General features: G+C 41.7%; 1 protein-coding gene across 8 annotated transcripts in view; it reads left to right on the top strand.

Annotated features, from left to right (window-relative positions):
• IL20RA (interleukin 20 receptor subunit alpha) overlaps positions 1-12,030 on the top strand; it is a 42,727-nt gene extending 30,697 nt beyond the window's left edge. For 3 of the 8 annotated variants that reach the window (XM_033235341.1, XM_033235338.1, XM_033235340.1), the window contains 5 exons: positions 736-917; positions 2,661-2,836; positions 3,400-3,544; positions 7,393-7,532; positions 9,774-12,030. In XM_033235341.1, coding sequence (XP_033091232.1) covers positions 736-917; positions 2,661-2,836; positions 3,400-3,544; positions 7,393-7,532; positions 9,774-10,571 — 1,441 coding nt within the window. In that variant the 3' untranslated portion in view covers positions 10,572-12,030. The remainder of the gene's footprint in view (positions 1-735; positions 918-2,660; positions 2,837-3,399; positions 3,545-7,392; positions 7,533-9,773) is intronic. The other 5 variants (XM_033235345.1, XM_033235343.1, XM_033235346.1 and 2 more) reach the window with 2 other exon arrangements.
• Positions 12,031-13,061: the final 1,031 nt, after the last annotated feature.

Consider the following 13,061-nt stretch of genomic DNA (forward strand, 5'->3'; position numbering starts at 1 on the left):
TGCTCTCTAGGCTGCCACGTGTAACCCATCACCTTTCCCACGCCTCCCCTGTCCCTTTCACTGGCTTATCATATGTTACCTGAACTCTACACTTCAGTCTCTCCCACCTGAAAAGGGCTAAAAATATTGCCACCTCCCTATTGGCTATGGCGGTTGTGTTTTTAATAAAGAAAAGAAAAACCAATATGACCAACCTAGTCAATATTATCGTCCTCACTGTAATTATCAAAAATGCAGATTTCTGTATGCACTCCAGCCTCGTGTATTTTCCCTAGAATCATTGATGCTTAGATTTTTATATGCGCTGAGAACGTCAAAGTAATTTTTCTTACAAGAAAAAAAATGACGAACTGTTCTTCAAACAATCCATCAAACTGACCTTGTGTACACAGTAGACTAAAAACCTACATAAATAATTACTAGAAGAATTGATCACACAATATATAAAAATTTCACTGTAGCCAAAGAATAACAATAAAATATATGCATTCAAAATATACTATCCACATTATAATTCACAGAAAGAAAGGTGATTACAGAAACTCTGACTCATGTTCCTGACAGCTAATGAAAAAAATTGCCCACAGCAAAAGTGGATTCTTTTTTATCTCGATGACAGGCACCTTTGTTTTTCTGAAGAGAAGGTTGTCACTTCCATTCAGTTTTATAAAATGACTACATTTTTTATTGTAAAGCATAGAGGGCACTTCATTATTAATTCAGCTTCTTTCTTAGCAGATATGGGCAAAAGAAATGGCTGAATAAATCAGAATGCAGAAATATCAATAGAACCTACTGTGATCTTTCTGCTGAAACTTCTGACTACGAACACCAGTATTATGCCAAAGTTAAGGCCATTTGGGGAACAAACTGTTCCAAATGGGCTGAAAGTGGACGGTTCTATCCTTTTTTAGAAAGTAAGTAATGCCATTATTGCAATGGTCAGTTAAACATGTATTAATATCAGGTTTAACAGTCTCAGCCTCACAGACAGCCTTGCCCAGAGGAAGGTGCTCTGCTTGACGCTATTCTGGACCAGTGGGTTGAGTGAGCAGTACAAAGTCCTTAACCTTGCTGGCTCTGAGTCTCACCTTTATTGGTTGGTTGGTTGATTGATTGATTGATTGATTGACTGACTGTAGAGACAGGGCCTCATTATGTTGCCAGGCTGGTCTCAAACTCCTGGGCTCATGCTATCTTCCCACCTCAGCTTCTCACTAACCATGTTAGGGTTATAGGCATGGGCCACTGCAGCCAGCCTGAGTCTCATCTTTAGAGTGAAAGGTTTAGCCAAGTGGTCTCTAAGATCTCTCCCAGATCCAAAATTGATACTAAATGACAATGATATTAAATTTTGACTTTGTCTTACTACTTAGTGGAAGTTTGTTTGAGGAACAAAACGACTTTATTTAATGTGGGTTTATGGACTATTAATGTCTCCACAAGATTGATTAAAGATTGTCCTGATTATCCAACTATGCTTCTTCTTGTATGAACTTGGTAGTGTGATGATATAATTTCCAAGTGTAACTCAGAATTAAGGCAACTTCTTCCTGGTATTTACTTTTATAATGTTGCCACCCCCTGACCTATGGCTGACTCAGTCATAAAGGACCCTCAGGGCTGCCATAATGAGCTCTGCAAGCGCTCTGTTAGCGCGGGAGCCCTTCCAGATCAGAGGCCAGAAAACTACCCTTGGGACAAATCCAGCAACCCCCTTTCTGTTTTTCTACAGGCGAAGAGTTAAGAATGGTATTTACATTTTTAAATAGTTTCTAAAAATCCAAGGAATATTTTGTGACATTGGAAAAGTAAAGGAAATTGAAATATTGATGTCTATTCATAAAGTTGTATTGGGACACAACCCACACTCATTTGTTTACATAGTTACCTTAGACTGCTTTTGCATTACAAGAATGGAGTAGTGCAGCAGAGATCATATGGCCTGCAATGCCTGAAATATTTATTGTCCAGACCTTTAGGATAAAAGTCTCCTGGTCTCTGTTCTAGATCATTCTAATCACATCTCTGATTTTCCACTTATCAAATCATGTTGTCATTTATCACCAACTTTTCAAGTCACATAAATGTTACAAAGAGTTTTGATTGTATTAACCATCTACTATTTATGCATGTGATTAAGGAAATAGAACACTTTAATTTGCTGTTCTAACATTGGATCAGGCTTTTGAAATGGTTTCAAGATTTGGCATAACTCAGGCCAACCTTTGTACGTTTTGAGGCATCTCCTGTAAGAAGGTGTCTTTTAAGGCTGAGCATGGTGGCTCACACCTGTAATCCCAACACTTCGGGAGGCCAAGGTGGACAGATCACAAGATCAGGAGTTCGAGACCAGCCTGGCCAACATGATGAAACCCCGTCTCTACTAAAAATATAAAAATTAGCTGGGCCTGGTGGTGGGCACCTGTAATCCCAGCTACTTGGGAGACTGAGGCAGAAGCATCACTTGAACGCAGGAGGCGGAGGTTGCAGTGAGCCAAGATCACACCATTGCACTGCAGCCTGAGTGATAGGGAAAGGACTCCATCTCAAAAAAAAAAAAAGTCTTTTAGGGCCTTGATCCAAGTAGGATTATATCGTAGCTTTATCTAAGGTAATTTTTCATCTGAACATAATACCCTCTTTCTTCCCACTTTAAGCACAAATTGGCCCACCAGAGGTGGCACTGACTACAGATGAGAAGTCCATTTCTGTTGTTCTAACACCTCCAGAGAAGTGGAAGAGAAATCTAGAAGACCTTCCTGTTTCCATGCAACAAATATACTCCAATCTGAAGTATAATGTGTCTGTGTCGAATACTAAATCAAATAGAACGGTAAGCCTGAAATGGAATGGGGCATATGTTCATGAACCACTCTGTAGCTAATGTGGGAACAAACAACCCTGATGCCGTGGTTCTCTGTGTGTGAATCTGGGAAGTCATGATATTCAAAAGATAGGCTGCACAAAATACAGTTGAAACCTTTATACAGAAATTTTACAGAACCAACTTCAGATCTTCTTTACAGAAATTCTGTTGACAGGATATGGTGTTGTTATTGGAGTGTAGAGAGAATGTACACTTGACTTTGATGGAGAGCTTTCACTTGCACAGTCTTTCTCCAAGAAGAAAAAATAATGTGAGCAGGATCCAGGACAAGGAATAAGAACGCTATCCGTGTGTTGTTTAGAATCCTTCCCAGCATTGGTCCAGTTCCTGACCATGCTCTGCTGCGCTAAAGGAAAAGAGTATATTGAAACTGTTGCTGAAAAAAAAAAAAAAACAGCTTATACTGATAGTAAAGGATTAAATGGTGGCATTTTCCTTCTAGAGTTATTTGTCTGGGGTGGTCCCAGAAATGTCTGGCTCTAACCAGTGTTTGCAATTCCCTATCCTAGTGGTCCCAGTGTGTGACCAACCACACGCTAGTGCTCACCTGGCTGGAGCCAAACACTCTTTACTGTGTCCACGTTGAGTCCTTCGTCCCAGGGCCCCCTCGCCGTGCTCAGCCTTCTGAGAAGCAATGTGCCAGGACTTTGAAAGGTAAGCTTTTAAAAATCTTTGCTGGTCTAGGAAGGAGATCTGCTAAAACTAGAAGTCGGTATGATGGTTTAGACAAAGTTTTGAAATATCCGCGTCTAACAGAAACAGGTTGAGGCAAAGGCAGAAGCAACTACCACCAGAAATGCGTGGAGCAGCCTGAGGCTCTGCCACTGAGCTTGGCCAATGTTCAGAAGTGTTCTCACCCCCTCGGAGAACTCAAACGGGTCCCGTGTCCACAGCCAGCAACCTTCCCATGGTCCCTCGCCCACCTGCCTTGTGAAATAACAATGAGGAACTTTTACACATGCCTTGTTTCTTCTTTAAAATCATAATCAGGCTGGGCATGGTGGCCCACACCTGAAATCTCAGCACTTTAGGAGGCCAAGGAGGAAGGATGGCTTGAGCCCAGGAGTTTAAGACCAGCCTGGGCAACATAGTGAGATCTCATCTCTACAAAAAATAAAGTCAACCAGGCATGGTAGTGCATGCCTGTAGTCCTAGCTACTCGGGAGGCTGAGGTGGGAGGATCAGCTGAGCCCAGGAGAGGCTGCAGTGAGCCATGGGTGCACCACTGCACTCCAGCTTGGGCAACAGAGTGAGATCTTGTCTCAAAAAATAAAAAATAAAATCATAACCACTCTGATCAATAGAAGTTCTGTGGTCTTCAAGAACATCAGACAATTTTATTGCTAGAAACAAAGTGTTATTCTGAAACCACTGTAAAGGAGAATGTATTTTTTACTTTCCCTGGGGAATACTAATTATAGGTGCTTCCAGTTGTGTTCAAGTGCCACTAATTGTCTGAGTGAGGGTCTGGGATCTGCAAATCAGTGATCACTTCCTTATCCTTACAGTTGCTTCTCTCTGTTTCCTTTTATTTATCTCCTCCTCACATTTTCTACACTGGGCTGCCAGGAAACCGTGATTAGAGATACCCATTCCTATGCGGAGACATAGAGTTGTGAGCTTGGCATTCGTTTAATTTTTCTGCCTTCAGAGTGAGAGGAACTTGAACTCAAAACTTGAACATTCAAAGAAAATAAATCCTAAAGTTTGCCTGCATCGAAGGACTCGTCATCCATTATTCCTCCACTTCTTTTCCAAACAGCTGGGCTAGAGACAAAAGCCCGCGACCTCCACTCCACACCTTGGCTGTATCACCAGCCATGAATAGGAATCCATAACCCCTGCTTTCCTCTTCCCTCACTCCTCCCACCTTTCAAGATGAAACTGTCCCAAAGTAAAGAAAGGGAACTTTGTGAGTACATATGAAAAGTGCAAGGCTTTACCCTTGACTCTCTGTCTTTATCATAGCTTATCATAGCTTTTCTTTTACAATGGAGTCTCTGCCATATATGAAACTAAAATGCCAAGCAAAACAAAGCATATTGAAGAAATCATATTTGTATTTGGGAGAAGTGCTCTCTTTACTAACACCTTGATCAGTGCCAGCTGCTGGGAATGAATTTCCAGTGGAAATCATTAACACAATTGGAGCAAAAGCAACGAAATGCAGGTTGAATTCAAAACTTCTTGGTAAGCAGATGAAGCTCACTTTCTCACTAATATGAAAAAAGTGGCCACGTGCAGTGGTTCACGCCTATAATACCAGCACTTTGGGAGGCCAAGGCAGGAGGATTACTTGAGCCCAGGAGTTCGAGACTAGTCTGGGCAACATGGTGAAACCCCCATCTCTACTAAAAATACAAAAATTAGCCAGGCATGGTGGCACACACCTTTAGTCCAAGCTACTTGGGAAGCTGAGATGGGAGGATCACTTGGGGAAGTAGAGGCTACAGTGAGCCGTGATTGTGCCACTGCACTCCAACCTGGGCAACAGAGTGAAACCCTGTCTCAAAAAAAAAAAAAAAGAAAGAAAAATTAACAGAGTAACTAGGCTCTATTTCTGGTTCTGAACCCCTGCTATCCCAGCTGTTAGATCACCAGAGATATCTTTCGAACACACTGGTGTGAGGACCTGCTTTCTGAATAATCAGTATTACCTCTATTGGAACTATTTTTTAAAACATATTTCTGCTCTCTAGTCCCCCATCCCTAAAATACAGATACAGTTTATTAGGTTTGTTGTAGTAAACATGGATTAGTGTATACTAAATGCTGTCAGTCATTGTTATGACTCTTTTCAATTAGGACAGACTCAATCCAGGGACCAGGGATTGTATTAAGAGGGTTGGACTGAGTTATAGGCTACAAGCAGGGCAGGTGGAGTTCTGACACCCGCAGCATCCGCACTGCAGCACTGGCACGTCTCTGTGCGGAAGCTGGTGGTGAATGTGCTCCTTGGGAATTATGCAGAGTAACAGGCCCACATGTGGGACTTCTCCCACCGGCTCTTGTTGACCACCCTCATCAGCCATGACACATCTGTTTCCAGGCTTTCAACTGGATAGTTAACCAGATAGTGACTTTGCTGCTTTCTCTTGGGCCCAAGCATCAAGAGCATCCAACATTCTCCTGGATTAGAATGCTCCGGTCACACTCCTGCTGGTTTTGTTAGTGTGTAAGGAGCACACTCGGACTTTTGTCATTTGTGCTGAAGCTGCTCTTTTTCCTACAGCTGTATCAGTCAGGATTCTCCAGAGAAACAGAACCAATCGAATACATATAGATGCATATATCGATATATTTATTTGTTTAGAAATATTGATTTATTTTAAGGCGTTGACTCATAGGATTGTGGAGTCTGGCAAGTCCGAATTTGTAGCATAGGCAGGCTGGAGACCCATGGAAGAGTTGATGTTTGCAGTTTGCACCCAAAGGTAGTCTGCTGGCAGAATTCCCTGTTCCTTAGGGTCGTCAAGATATTTTTTATTAAAGTCTTCAGTTGATTGGATGAGGCCCACCCACATTATAGATGGTAATCTGCTTTACTCAAAAACCTACTGATTGAAATGTTAGTCTCCCAAAAATAAAAAAAAAAGTAAAAATATAAACCTTCACAGAAAGCTCTAGAATAATGTTTAGCCAAATATCTGAGTACTGTGGCCTAGCCAACTAGACATGTAAAATATACCATCACAACTTCCAAGTATACCACAGTGGCTTAACAAGTATAAGTTAGTCACAATGAGCTCTAGTCATCAGCTATATGGTCTGATCAATGGTGTGGGCCAGCACTTTTATTAAAACTTTTATTAAAACAATGTCCCAGGTATTTTCATTCCTCTGCAGACTTTTACTCATCATGAGCCTACAGCACAGCAGGCCCAGGAAGGGAGTTAACTGCCATTCGCACTGTACCCTGTCCAGCCACCTCCCTACTACACACATCCCCAGGCTCCAGCCCTACCCAGAAAGTCCAGTCAAGCAGTGCAAGAACGGTTCTGCTACTCACATAAAAGGTGATGCCATGCATTCATGTCCTTCAGTGAACATGCAGAAAGATTGAGTCAAACATGTGGCGTGGAAAAGTGGAGCAATTCAGTGGGATCTTCACTCGAGGGTTTTGTTGTTTGTTTGAAGTTCTGTGAGTTACTTGAATCTCAAATACACTTACTTTCAAATATAGAAACCCGCATGAATCTCATAGCCAGATATATGATGGTGGAATATGTGCTGACTTGGATGATTGATGTATTCTTAAACATTTGAGGTGTGTTCAGATGATTCCTTCAGACTGTCTCTTGTCAGCGAGAGTAAGAATTCTGAGACCGCTTATAACATTTAGCTTAAGCTTCTCAACGTAGAGATGAGAAAACTGAGTTCCCAAATGCAAGTGATCTGCCCAGAAGCCGCTTAATGATGTCAGTTTTTCCCATCACATCAAATCACAACTATCTAATCCCTTCCCCCAACTTCCCACCTTTTTTTTTCTTTTTTTTTAACAGATCAATCATCAGAGTTCAAAGCTAAAATCATCTTCTGGTATGTTCTGCCCGTATCCGTTACTGTGTTTCTTTTTTCTGTGATGGGCTATTCCATCTACCGATATATCCACGTTGGCAAAGAGAAACACCCAGCAAATTTGGTGAGTGCTTAGTGTGGCAGGGATCTTTATTATAATAGTACACCTCCAGGAGGACAGAAGAGGAGGTTCTAGAGCAGATTCAGTTCCCTTTAAGGGCAGAGTGAAATTAAAGTTAAATAGCTGGTGGATTAAAAAACACTTTCTGGGCTGGGCATGGTGGCTCATGCCTGTAATCCCAGCACTGTGGGAAGCTGAGGCAGTTGGATCACTTGAGGTCAGGAGTTCAAGACCAGCCTGGTCAACAGCATGAAACCCCATCTCTACTAAAAATGCAAAAATTAGCTAGGTGTGGTGATGCATGACTATATTCCCAGCTACTCAGGAGGCTGAGACAGGCGAGTCACTTGAACCTGGGAGGCCAAGATTGCGGTGAGGCAAGAGTGCGCCACTACACTCCAGCCTGAGTGACAGACTGTCTCAAAAAAAAAAAAAAAAAAACTGCTTTCTGGATTAGCTCACTGACAGAATCTTTTTCCTTAGCTTTGAAAAGATTTTCTATTTAATGACCAGATTTTACAAGGTCCCACAGATAAGTTCAGTCATGATCCCTGCCCTGCCCTTCTAGAAGTTCAAGCCTAGTTGGGGACTAGAATTTCAAAATAATACGTGAAGGCTAAGATGATAGCAGGCACTGGGAACTCGAGGGGTACAAGGAGAGCCCTGAAACCCTACACAGGAGCTCAGCTCTCATGCCAGGGCTTGGCTATGAGAGGTGAGTAGGAGTTAGGATCCATAGTGCAGGCAGGAGAAACAGCAAGGTGGATGTGTGGAAACTGCATGACATTCGTAAACCAGGAGGCTCCAGATGAGGAGCTAGAGAAGAAGAGGAGACTGGGGAGTGGGTGGTGGGTCCAAGTAAGAGGAGAACTGAGGCGCTGTTCTAAGGAGCTCAGCCTCATTCTACCGGCAAAGAGAAATCTCCATAGGGTTTTAGGTTAGGAGCATCATAGTCAGTATCAAGGTTTAGATCCAACCAGATATTAGTTCCAGGACAACTTGGAGCCGAGTAAGACTAGAAACAAGAAAAGCACCTAGGAAACTGTAGCTTTGTCCAGGGGAGAGAAGATTCAAGTCTAACAGGCCAGAGTGGGATATCAGGTTAGAGAGAAAGACATGGAATGGAAACACACTTAGGAGGAACATGGCCAGGACTTAATCCTTCACAGTAAAAGAAGCAAGAAAGAAGAAAGAATTAAACCCACGGAGGTGGGACCATGTACTGAAGGGTTCTGAAGGGCTGAGCATATTTTTAACAATCAAAACCATTTTCTTGGGAACTATTAAAAGATGTGTTCCTGTGTACATGATAACATACCTTGGTTCCTGTTAGTTCCATTTATAAGTTTTTCTATGATTCTGCCTGCATTCAGGTTTCAGAGTTGGCTTCCTAATGGCATTGGGAGACCTTTTCTGGAAGGAACATTAACAGGAGAATTGACCACCTGTGATTTTTTAGAAACTTAAAATGTTGTAAAAGAATGAGGCTGGAGGTTCTGTTTTAAAGTTAAATGAAATCACATGGTAGAGTGACAATGAGGATTGTAACTCATGCTCTCTTAGAAAACAGGTGTCTTTCACGGTACCCACAGCAATAATTTAATCTCGTCTGAGCTTCCCTGACATGATTTAGAGTTTCTCTGTCTACCATAAACTGGCAGAAGAGTTTCCTTTTTTGGCCCTATTATAGCATGATAAGAACGGCATAAGGGGTAAAAACCATCCCTGCTCATATATTTCCCTCCCTTTCTACATCCAGTTCTCATGCCTGTCCGCATTTCAAATATATCCAAAAACAGGGCAGGTAGTCCAGGTAACCACAGCTTATTAACAAGTACTTAGCAAACTATGCATAAAACAACGTCACAAACTCTGCCACATTCAGTCTTTGCTACTCTTCATGTGGCTAAGATTCTGACTTTACAGAATGTAAAAAAGGTCAAGAAATGAAGAACTCCCCTGCCGGTTACAAGAGGGGGCACCAACGCCCCAGCCCCAGCCCTGGACTGGAGAAATACCCACCCAGTGAACCACTTCTCACTTCCATGTATCTTCTGTGTGTCTTGGGTCTCTTGCCTCCCAGTGAGTGAGGTTTTCTGTATATTGCAAGCATAACTTTCATTTACATGAGTTGGTAAGAGTAGGTCTTTAAAACTATCTGGTGACAAGATATTCTACCTAACAGCTGTTTCTAATGTCTCTCTAAAGTGAAAAGGTGAAAACCATTCTCTTTTCTCTTTATAGATTTTGATTTATGGAAATGAATTTGACAAAAGATTCTTTGTGCCTGCTGAAAAAATCGTGATTAACTTTATCACCCTCAATATCTCGGATGATTCTAAAATTTCTCATCAGGATATGAGTTTACTGGGAAAAAGCAGTGATGTATCCAGCCTTAATGATCCTCAGCCCAACGGGAACCTGAAGCCCCCTCAGGAGGAAGAGGAGGTGAAACATTTAGGGTATGCTTCGCATTTGATGGAAATTTTTTGTGATTCTGAAGAAGACGCAGAAGGTACTTCCTTCACCCAGCAAGAGTCCCTTAGCAGAACAATACCCCCAGATAAAACAGTCATTGAATATGAATATGATGTCAGAACCACTGACATTTGTGCAGGGCCTGAAGAGCAGGAGCTCAGGTTGCAGGAGGAGGTGTCCACACAAGGAACATTATTGGAGTCACAGGCAGCGTTGGCAATCTTGGGCCGGCAGACATTACAGTACTCATACACCCCTCAGCTCCGAGACTTAGACCCCCTGACGCGGGAGCACACAGACTCAGAGGGGGGCCCAGAGGAAGAGCCATCGACGACCCTGGTCGACTGGGACCCCCAAACTGGCAGGCTGTGTATTCCTTCGCTGTCCAGCTTCGACCAGGACTCAGAGGGCTGCGAGCCTTCTGAGGGGGATGGACTCGGGGAGGAGGGTCTTCTGTCTAGGCTCTATGAGGAGCCGGCTCCAGACAAGCCACCAGGAGAAAATGAAACCTATCTCATGCAATTCATGGAGGAATGGGGGTTATATGTGCAGATGGAAAACTGATGCCAACACTTCCTTTTGCCAGACCCCTACTGTGCAGACAAGTGATTCACCCCTTTGATCCCAGCCATAAAGTACCTGGGATAAAAGAAGTTTTTTCCAGTTTGTCAGTGTCTGTGAGAATTGCTTATTTCTTTTCTCTATTCTCATAGCACGTGTCTGATTGGTTCATGCACACAGGTCTCTTAACGATGGTGGTGGGTGCCTAGAGTGCAGGGGCTGGCCGGTTGTTCTATGCAGAGAAAGCAGTCAATAAATGTTTGCCAGACTGGGTGCAGAATGTATTCAGGTGGGTATACTCTGGCCTCTTTGTTCATTATTTTCGAACAAGCACACTTGTACAGTTATTTTCTGGGTACTTCCCATGTGTACATAGCACTGTAAAAAATATTTCCCAAAGATCATTCATTTTATAAATACCACTTTATCAGATTGGGTTTATTGCAAGCAGGAGGAGATACTTAAAACATGCACATATACCAGGTTGGTGGTAAGTTGGTCACATCTGCAAACCTCAACTATTTAATCATCATGATTCATATTTTGAGTGAATACATCAGGCACAGACCTTCATGATATCACACACTCTTGGCTACTTTAAGAGGCCATCTTTAATACTTTATGAGTAGTTCTGGAGTATAAACATAAATGAGTATTCTTTGTAGTCAGAAAAGTGTCCTCTCAATAATTTAGTAGGGGCTTATTGTAAAGCACTGTGTTACTATTGTAATATTAAACATTAGAATAGGCAGTGGTTCAAAGACTCTTTGGAATATCTATGAATGAATATCCTCTATTCTTATAATATTAAAACCCATAAGTAAATATAGGACATGCGAGAGAAATAAGTTAAATGACTATGTAAGGGAGAGTTTATTAAAATTTGAGAAAATTTACTGTGGGAACTAAACTATGCCATAAAACAATAGTTTTCTAGCTCAATTCCAGTAACTGTTCCCATCTCCTTTACCACTTGTTAAGAAAATTAAATTCTTCAGTCACACTGCTTTGAAATGGGACAAAATCTATTAAGTTGACCCATATATAATTGTTGATATTTGGCTACTTTTAATCTGACAACCAGTAACTTCATATGGTTTGCCTTGATATATATTTGTTTTAATCATGAACTCCTAATCCACTGATGCTCTTTCAAGAAAACAGATATCACCCATATTTCCTTATTGATATTTTGGTACAGGCAGACAACCCTGGTAGGAGAGATGGATTCTGGGGTCATGACCTTTTGTGATTGCCCACAAATGCAAACAGTTTCAGATCTAATGGTTTAATTTAGAGAGTAATTATATTAATCAGAGTGTTCTGTTATTCTCAATCTTTATAGAAACGATTCTGCTGGTTTTGAAGAACAGATGTATTACACTAACTGTAAAAGTAGTTCAAGAGTGAGAAAGAATGAATTGTTATTAAGAGCAAAAGAAAAATAAAGTGATTGATGATAGTTCTGCTTATTAATTCCATTCACAAAATATTTTCTAAGCACCTAATATGTCCTTCGGTGTCCTCATCTGTGCAATAGAAATAAGAGCTGCCTTAGGGTTGTTTTGAGGATGAAGAGAGTTGGACTATAGAAGGTATTTAGACCTGTGCTGGGCACATAGTGAGTGCTCCCTAAGTGTTTGCCATCATCATCAACTGCCAGGTCCCATTACTAACTGCCAGAAAGAAACGCCATTTAGACATACAACTATAGTGATTCAAAGGCAGACCTTGTCTCACTCTGTTTTTCTTACCGGAGAGTAAATAGTAATTTGTTTCCTACTTTGTGCCCTCAGATTGAAAGCCTTCAGTAGTTCAGCCACATTATCTGGCTTTGTAAAAGGGGAATGTAATTCTGAGTTGCTTTTACATCTCTTGTTATTCCAAGCATGTCAGAAATATTGAGCATTCTCTAAATTTGCTGCTTCAGTTCTTTGTAAAATATGTATATATTGAATCTATATAGATATACACACACATTCAAACATGAGCATACAGTAGATATTTCTCGTGGGGGTGGTGACATCTTCTTAGATGCGGTATATCTGTGTGGGAGGCAGCTGTCATGCATCCTGTTCCTTCTGTGGCCAGGCCTCACCATCTCCGAGAAGCCACCCTCTGGTCTGCTTCAGATTCCATCTCTATGCCTGAGGTTCAGGCGGAGCTGAGAAGTTGAAGTTTCAGAGTCCGACAAGTACAGTTGGCCCTCTGTATCTATGGGTTCAGCATCCATGGATTCAACCAATAGCAAATCAAATATTCGTTAAAAAAGAAATCCACAAAGTTCCAAAAAGTGAACATTGAATTTGCATCACACTGAGTGCTACGTTGAATGCACTTAAATGAAGTGATGTCTAGGCCTGTTGGGCATTACAAGCAATCTAGAGATGATGGAAAGTATACGGGAGAATCTGTGTGGGTTATCTACACCATTTTATACCATGGAGTTGAGCATCTGTGGATTTTTGGTATCCTCAGGGTTCCTGGAACCAA

This window comes from Trachypithecus francoisi, unplaced genomic scaffold (genome assembly GCF_009764315.1).
Source record: "Trachypithecus francoisi isolate TF-2019V2 unplaced genomic scaffold, Tfra_2.0 Lachesis_group15, whole genome shotgun sequence".
NCBI lineage: Eukaryota > Metazoa > Chordata > Mammalia > Primates > Cercopithecidae > Trachypithecus > Trachypithecus francoisi.